Genomic DNA, 8,862 nt, shown 5'->3' with positions numbered 1-8,862 from the left:
GTATTGCCAGCCTTTTTAGTTTTGCCAATCTGATGAATGAGAAGTGATATCTCATTCTAGTTTTAATTTGCATTACTCTTATTATAAGTGAAGTTGAATATCTTTTCACATATTTATATTTCATATATTTAGGGCCATTTACAATTTGTAAGTCATCTGCTACTAAGTTTTGCCCATTTCCCCATAGTTTTGGCCTCTTTTTTCTCTCTTAATTTTTAAAAGTTCTTTGTCTATTAAAGATATTAGCCTTTTATCTGTATTATCTTTTATATTTTATGTGTATTACAAATATTTTCTCCTGGTTTATGATTTGTTTTGGGTTTTGTTTATGGTAATTTTTGCCATGAAGAAATTTGGGTTTCTTTTTTTCTATGTAGTCAAATTTTTTAGTCTTTTCTTATCAAATATCTGGATTTTTAGTCATAGTTAGAAAGACTTTATTTACACCTAGGTTGTAGAGGAATTTACTCATGCTTTCTTTTAGTACTTATGTAATATCATTTTAAGACTTCAGATCTCTAGTCCATTTGGAGTTTATTCTTGTATATGATATGAAAAAATGAATACAATTTATATTTTGCTAAATGGCTATCTAGTTTGTCCCAACATTTCTTGAAAAGATCATCTTTGTCCTCGTGTTTACAGATATCCCCTTTGTCCTATACTGGAAGTCTTTATGTAGCTGTATTTATTTCTGGACTTTCTATTCTATTCTATTGGTCTGTTCGTCTAGACGTGCACCAGTATCACATTGTTTTAATCACAGAGACCTTGTAGTATGATTTAATATTGTTCAGGGCTAGTCCCACCTCAGAGCTCTTATTTTTCACTGTTTTCCTACCTAGTCTTGGGCATTTTTTTCCCCTATGAACTTTAATATCAACTTGTCTTGATCTTTAAAAATACTCATTGGTATTTGTATTGGGGTTGCATTAAATTTATAAATTAACTTTGGAAGTACTGCCATCTTGATCAAGTCGAGACATGCCAAAAACAAGGCACGATATTTCATTTGATCAAGTTATTGACACTTTTAGATCTCATATTCTCTCTTAGATGTTATGTAGGTAACTTAGGTCATTAAATAGAATAATAAATATTTATTTAGCAGCTATTATGCTCTTGGCACTATATTGGGCACTATAGAAGTAAAGAAGTAGGCTGTGTCCTCAAGCAGCTTAGAATTTCATGAGAAAAACAGACTACCGGACCTATTAGCAAAGCAACCCATTCAGGACCCCATGTAAAGATGTTCCCTATTGTACAGCCAGACCAGACATGTTGTGTGAGCTCAGAGGAAAGGGAGAGTAATGAGGGCTGGAATAACAAGGTATTGAGACTGGAATCCTGTGTCCTGAAGATCGTGCCAGATTTAGGTGGGACGGCAAGGAGGAGGAAGGAATCTCAGTGAGGGGGAACGCTGGGAGGGGCTCAGAGATGGACTGAGTAAGACTTGTTTCACAGGGCAGAGGGCCCCCAGCCAGGTTCTTAGCTGGACTCCTGGGAAAGGCAATAACCCTCTCCTTAAGCCTCAGAGTTATGCCTCCATGTTAATATTTCTAAAATCCTAATCACATATTCATTAAAATTATGCTAGTGAATGTCTGCTAGGTTTCCAGATACCATTTAGAGTGGTAATTTGCACATCATTACCTTTTCAGGGAGTGGTCTAGAGTTGTGTATCCAATGCAGCAGCTACTGGCCACATGTAGTGGAGCCCTTCTGATATGTATAGTGCAAGTGACAAACTGAGTATCTTATTTTATTTAATTTTAATACATTACATTTTGATTTTTAAATTTTAAAACAGAAGCTATATAAAATATTTTCCCACTGAACTTTATCATTTTGAAAGGGCTATATTTTACTCTAACTATAGCATTGTGCAAGATCTTATTGTTATATTTCAGCATGTGTGTGTCCATCTTACTTTTTTAACCTACTAGAAAATTTTAAATGATATGCAAGGCCACGTTGTATTTCTCTGTGACAGCACTGGTCTAGAACCTCACGACTCAGAGTGGCCTGGCTGGCACTAAGTGGGAGCCATCCCAGACCTTCAGGATTTGCACTTGACTAAGCTCCCAAGGTGATTCTTATGCACAGTAAGAGAAGCACTGACACGGATGACCTCAGAAGAAATCAGCATTTGGTAGGTACCCAGCATGCCCCCATCCTACAGGGGTGGAGGGAGGAGGCTGAGGAGCAGCAGGGAGACCACTACCTGCCATTGTGACATCACAGAGTAAACCCCCTAGGTCACCAGACCCCACCCAGGCCGGTGTCCTGCCTTCAGGACATCCTTTCCATCCTCTCCAACCCACCCACACCACCTCCCCCCTCTGCTGGCAAGAGGGGACCTGATTCATCCTCACACTTAACACCATTCTACCTGACTGTTTAAGACAGAGCAGAAGAGAACTGAAACTTCTTTGCCTCTGCACTTCAAAAGTGAATGAGCAATCCCTCTCAACTGATTGAAAATGTTTACCTCACCCAGGAGGTAAGTACACTGATTTTGGAAATCTTGTGAACAACTCATATGTGTTGTACCCTTAGGGTTGGCTTTCTAACACGGGTTATCCTAATTCATCCATTCAATTTATTTCACATGGTCACAGTAAGGAGCTTTGGAACACACTGTAGGATTATACAAAATGTGCTACTCTCACCCAGTTTTTACCTATAAACCCGGTGTGTCCATACCTTGGCCTCTTGCTTTTTCATTTCCTTCATTTAGATTTCCATTTCTTCTTCCTTTGCCTCTTCATCTTCCTTTTCCTCTTTGCTCCCAGAGCTGCTTAGAGTCCTATGGCTTCCGTTTTCCTTACATCTGTATAATTCCTGTTGCCAAAACCTGGCCCCTGGCAAAGGCCCAGTGGTGGTGGCAATGATAGAGACAGTGTCACCCTAGCAAAGTAAGACAGGAGACATTAAGTTCTACGCCAGAGAACAGTGAAGCATCCCCAGGGTCCTGCTGAAAGCCAGCTCTGGGCTGGAACTGGGAAGGAGAACACAGCCTGAGGCTCTTTCTGGTCTTAGAGAATTCAGGGATCCTTCCAGACCCTCACAGTCCTCAGAGAAGTCTTGGCTTGTTTAGGATTGGCCCCACATCTGCAATGACTAGGCTCCCTTCATGCTGGCAACTGCCAACTTTTAGCTCAAAGGGTTACTAGAACAGCAAATGGTGCTCCTTCTTCAATATCTTGATTTTCTCAGGAGAGAAAAATGACGTTTACAATTTAGCCAGCAAACTAGAGCACATGCACACACAGCTGGACATGGAGAGCAATGTGGTGTGCAGTTGTTGAGCGGGAAGTTAGAGACCTTGGAAGAAAGGGCAGGATAACCCCAGTAAGAGGCTCTTCTGGGACGCCAGAGTGGAGCTGGTGACTCTCCAGAGTCATGGGAGTGTGGGTTCCGGTGGCTTTCCCAATTCAGAAGAAGCCCAGCGTGAATAGATCAGAAAGAAGTGGATGTGAACAAGACAGAAAAAGCCAGTCAGGGATTAGAGTAAATTTTATTGTTTTTTTATTGTTGGTTTTCTAGAAGAGACGCAGTGGGAATATGGGAGAGTCTGTTTGCTAATACATACCTGGGGAGCATAAAGTCTTCTTAATCCACTGCCTCGTTCTGTAGGAGTTTCCACAATCTAGCCTGCAATCTGTAAATTTTGTTAAAGGTGACTGTGCCCTCCCTTTTCCTAAGTGGCAGCGGGGTGATGAGTCATGTTCAGGTGAGGAGTCATCTTCGCAGTCTTTAGAGGTTGTGAATGTTGACTCTATTTACTAGCTTAGTGGCCTTGAGCAAGTCAAACGCTTGGAATCTGAACCCTCACTGGTGGAAGCGAGATGCCGCCTCTTTCAGGCCGGTTGGGAGGGTTAAAGGCGATGTCTGTGAAGGGTCCAGCAAGGCGCCTGGCAGTGGAACAGGTTCCCCTCATGTCTGCTGAGAAGCACTCTTCCTCTACCTCTTTTGATCTCCACGCGAGAACCGTGAAGGAGGACAACTCTTTCCCCACATATATTTACCTTTAACCCTCTGCGAGGTTAACTTGGCCAAAATCATCAGTCGAGGCGTGGGGAGAGCCGCAACTAGAACTCAGATCTGCTGAGGGGTCGTGGTCACTTAGTCTCGCCTCTTAGATCCTCCGAATGAGGCAAAGACCCTTCCTTTAGAACAGGAGCTGGGGACCTGCACCGTTAGGGGCTGGGGCAGGGAAATGCCTCACTTCGGAGTCCTGCAACGCGACAACTCCTGACCCCTGGCCTACAGGCCTGCATGCCAGGGATTGGTCCTATCTCGTCTTTTCCCTCGCTCCTGCCAAGCCCTGCCAGGGCAGCGGTGCGGCCACCGCCACCAGGCTCCCGGGCGCACGCCGCGGTGCCCCGGGCCGCCCGCCCGCGCCTCGGGCCTGCGCCTTGGGAGGGCCCGCGGGCCGCAGTTCTGAGCCCGCGCAGGGGCGGGAGAGGAAGAAACCAAACAATGCAAAACACGCCCGGCGCGTCGCCCTGGCAACGCGCGCTGTTGCTAGGCGACCGGAGCGCCGTAGTAAACCGGGGGGGGAGGGGGGCCGGAGGAGAGCGGACAGGGGCGCGGCTGGGCTCCGGCGCCCGGACCGCCGCGGGGGAGGCGGGGAGAGAGCAGGAAGGGAAAGGACGAGGCGGGGCGCCTGGTGTGCGCGCCGCAGCCGCCCTCGGGCGCCCCCGGAGTGGCTCCTCCCGCCCCGGGGTCCCCGGGAGCCCCCGCCCCAGCCGCCCGCGGGCGCCGTCACCCGCGCGTGAGCGATTGCCCCACAGGATGTGCAGATGTGGCTGCCCCTCTGATTCACTGCAGCTGCTTGGGGCCTGCAAGAAAGGCGGCTTCCTCTTCTGGAAATGACTGCCTTAGCAGAAGCCCTCAAACAATTCCATTAAAAAGCGGAAAGGGAAAGGCGAGAGAGAGGCCCCCAAAATGCTTTCCTTTGGTCCTTTCCCCTGAACATAAGTAGAAGTGTTCCCAGAACTCCGGACCCACGTTAGGAAGACTGGAGTGGTTCTTATTGTGTGAGAATTTGGGGTTAGGTGGACCCCTAAACATGGTTACAGCTGAGAATAATTAAACCAAAGCTAGGAAGTCCCAAGCTAAGCATCCTAGACTGTTGTAAGGATCTTAGACACTGAGCACAGGCATTTTGGTGGCATTGCTCTTCCTTTCAGGCTGGGAGGCAAAGGTCAAGATGTCCTGAGAGGAGACCTTCCTCACCTTCATCAGTGAAGGAATCAAATGGCAGGCACTCACATAAACGTTGTAATGAGAGCTGCAAAATCTCAGAAGTTTGAGATCCTTCATCCAAAAGGGCTTTGATTGGTGGGGAATCACCCAGCGTGGAAAAGGACAAAACATTTCCAGTCTGTCACTGGCTTTTGAGTAGTCTGTTTGTCCCCGGGTCTCTGTGAACTAAAGATAATACTGGTTCATGAGATCATTGCTGTTTTCTCGGCTTTGCTCATGAAAAAGCAGGAATGTTTCCACAAGTGAGAGGAAACGTATTGGCAGAGAATCTGTTTGATGAAACTCTGGGTGTGTCTGTGGACCTGTGGACCCCGCGGTAGTTTCTCACTGCTCTTATGGATGTGAGTCAGGAAGAATCCTGTCTCCCTTAGCAACAGAAGGCTGTTTGGACACACTTCCTTTATTCTCATCTTCACCCTTACGCTTCCTGATTGTATCCGCCAGCCTTGTTTGCGTTAGGAACCTCACATCCATTCGTTAATTCATTCCTAGATATTAAAACACTGCGAGGCTCTGATGATCAACAACGAATAAAAAAGCTGCTACTCTATCAAGCAACTTTAAGGCAAATGAGCATAACAGACAAGTGATGAGTTAGAACATGCAGGTGCAGAGAACAGGGCGTGTTGATCACAGCCAGTGACAGCCAAAACATTTACACTCCACTCCAGCCCTTTGTCTGCTGAGTGACAGAAAGGAGTTAATTAATGGGGTGCACATCAGAACTCTGGCTCCTGGGAGAAGTACAGAGAGACTACTACCAGGAAAGGCAAACAAACTTGGAAGAAGATGCCAGTATAGATAACACACAAAAAAAATCCCACTGGATCCCTTAGCCCCAGGATCTGGCATTAGGGAAGTGGTGTAGGGTACAACCTGCTCTGTCCCAGCGGTCTTACCCATCATTTAATCACCTCCAATCTATAGTGTACTCACAAAACAATAAGTTGAATTCCCATTTACAAAGTATGTGTGGGTGTCCCAAGACCATTGTTTCTCTTTATGCACACCTATAAATGTGGTTTTGTAGAGTATAGGAATAGTGACTGAGGGCCTTAGCAAATATAGGTTAGTCCCCACCCTCGACTTTGTGATGTCATAAACGGCGAGATACCTCCCTATCCCTGTGGAGATCATCTCGAAATGGTTAACAGTCCAACATACCAAAGTTAAATACTGTTTTGAGAAGTGGAATCTCCGTGTCTGTGCTGAGTCACGAGCTTCTAGGCCTGGCCTAATTATATTTATGTTGCATTGACACCAGCAATTACTTTTTCTGTTCTAAGAGAGGAAAGGGAAGAAAAAAATATTAGCATGCCCAAATTACAATGAAAGGAAGTGAGTAGGATGCTAGGCTCTGATTTTTGTGGCCAGGCAGAGAAACTTATGTTTCGTCAAAAAGAGGAAATTAGACATTGTGGCCCAGGGTCCTTGGGGAGAGAGGACTCAAGCCTGGTCACATCCAGCAGCCACCAGCCAGCCAGCTGAGCACGCACACGAAACGCACAGCCTTCTAAGTGGTGGGTCCAGGCTCTGCAGAGGCTGAAAATAATATAATGTTGGAGGCCCTGTTTAAGAAAAATAGTACAATGTTACAAGTACAAGTTAGGTAACAGGGTCTCAGAAGGGGCCAAGGGAGCGGGGGACTGTGAAGCTGAAGTTTCATGAGCTTCACTCTAAAGCCACCTCTGCGCCTCCTCATGCAACACACTTTAAGACAGCCACTCCCGTCCCCTTTTCCCTGGAGAAGGAGAACTTCAGGCTATTAAAGCATCAAGGGTGCGGTTTATGAGCAGAGGCAGTAAAATCCGAAGACAGGAGGCTGTGCCAAACGGTGACTCAAGCGGGATGTGAGAAGCGTCTGCAAGTATTTGAAGGGTGTAAGCACACAGAAGGGAAAAGAATTGTTCAGTGTTTGGGGGTGGAAGAGAATGACGATACTATTAAGTAAAGAAAAATGTACACAAAAACTCATCAGGAAACATCGACTAACTGTATTTTCTGATACCGTGGAGTCGTATTTCCCATGGGAAGTATTTTGAGGATTTACTGAGTCACTGGAAACTGGAACTGGCTGCAGAAAGCTGTGCTACAGGAAACAATCCCACAAGACGTCCTCCAGGGAGCGGCTGGATGCCCCCAAATTCCATTCTGAGCCCCGAATTCCATAAGGCTGACACATGGCACTCTGTAGATTAGCACGCGGGGAGGAGGCCAGATGAAGAAAAAAAGAGCAATCCCACAGGGAGGGGCAGCCACCTCCACCCACATTTTGCCGACTGGCCCGGGAGGCCGGTGACAGCGGGGGAACCCTGAGGGCAGAGCGCCACCCAGCGTTGAGATGAAACTGCGTGGCCGGGGAGCCAACAGCCCAGTCAACGTAAAAAGTGACCACAATTCCTGCTCCTTCTTCCAAAGGAGAGTGAGTTCTGCCACAATAAAGGGTCGTTTGGGCGAAGCTGCAAACGCACCCGGACATGAGCACATCTTTATCAAATCTGCTTGTTAACATCAGTCTGAGGAGAGGAGAGGAGCGAATATGTTGAGTGACAAAAGCAGGATCCAAAGGGACTCATGTAGCTGGGACACCAACTAATTCAAACACTCCGAGTTAAAGGGAACCTGCCTTTGAGTCCCCAAATAGCTAGACGATTACAGAATGGCAAGAACATGACTTCGAGGCTACTCTGAAGAGGTGGAGGAAGGGCAGGCAGGACACAGAGGGCTTCATTAAATGTAAGCCCCAAAAGAGCAAAGCTAGTGTCATTTTACGTGAATTCCCTGCATATATATTAAGAGCTTTCTAAAATTACTGATTCCTGGGCCTTATCCCAGACCTACTGTGAGATCTCAGGGTGGGGCCCAGGAATCTGCATGTTTTCCAAACTTCCAGAGATTGTTCTTTTTTAAAAAAAAATACACTTTTTGTTTTTAATTTTGTTTTTGGTTTGTGACAGAGTCTCACTCCGTTGCCTGGGCTAGAGTACAGTGGCACAATCATAGCTCACTGCAACCTCAAACTCCTGGGCTCAAGTGATCCTCCTGCCTCAGCCTCTCGAGTAGCAGGCGTGCACCACACCTGACTAGTTTCTCTATTTGTTGTAGAGACAGGGGTCTCACTATGTTGCCCAGGCTGGTCTTGAACTGCTGGCCTCAAGGGATCCTCCTGCTTCAGCTTCCCAAAGTGCTGTGTTCTCTGATGCTTGGTCAGAATTGAGAACTGCTCTAGAATGAAGGAGAGGCCTTTGAGGGACTTGCAATCCAGACAAATACAGTAATTATAATGGAGTATAGAAAGTATGGTGAGATAGGTACCAGTGCGACAAGGACAGAGAGGAGGAAACTTGTCTGTTTCAGGGGGAAAAGAAACATTTTCAAAGAATGAATGACTTGTTACAGGAATCGTAATGAGAGGCAGGCAGTTCACTAGGTGGAAAGAGATTGAAGGCGTTCCAGGCAGAAGGAAAGAGCATCGGGAAGGCACGAGGACAGAAGTCCTGGGAGCGTTTAAGGAATCAGAAGCAGTTGCAGAATGTCTCCCAGTAATTTTGAGGACAAAAGAAACAACTTATACTTCCGGGTGGCTGG

The 8,862-nt window shown here is 46.4% G+C and overlaps 1 protein-coding gene across 1 annotated transcript in view; it reads left to right on the top strand.

The window, feature by feature from the left end:
* The first annotated feature begins 2,330 nt into the window (after window positions 1-2,330).
* Window positions 2,331-8,862, top strand: part of GSG1 (germ cell associated 1) — a 17,092-nt gene continuing 10,560 nt past the window's right edge. Inside the window, exon 1 of the mRNA XM_012655804.1 lies at window positions 2,331-2,503. Coding sequence (XP_012511258.1) covers window positions 2,456-2,503 — 48 coding nt within the window. The 5' untranslated portion in view covers window positions 2,331-2,455. The remainder of the gene's footprint in view (window positions 2,504-8,862) is intronic.

This window comes from Propithecus coquereli, unplaced genomic scaffold, assembly GCF_000956105.1.
Source record: "Propithecus coquereli isolate 6110/MARCELLA unplaced genomic scaffold, Pcoq_1.0 Scaffold487, whole genome shotgun sequence".
NCBI classification, from domain to species: Eukaryota; Metazoa; Chordata; class Mammalia; order Primates; family Indriidae; genus Propithecus; species Propithecus coquereli.
This window is presented reverse-complemented; position numbering and strand designations above follow the sequence as displayed.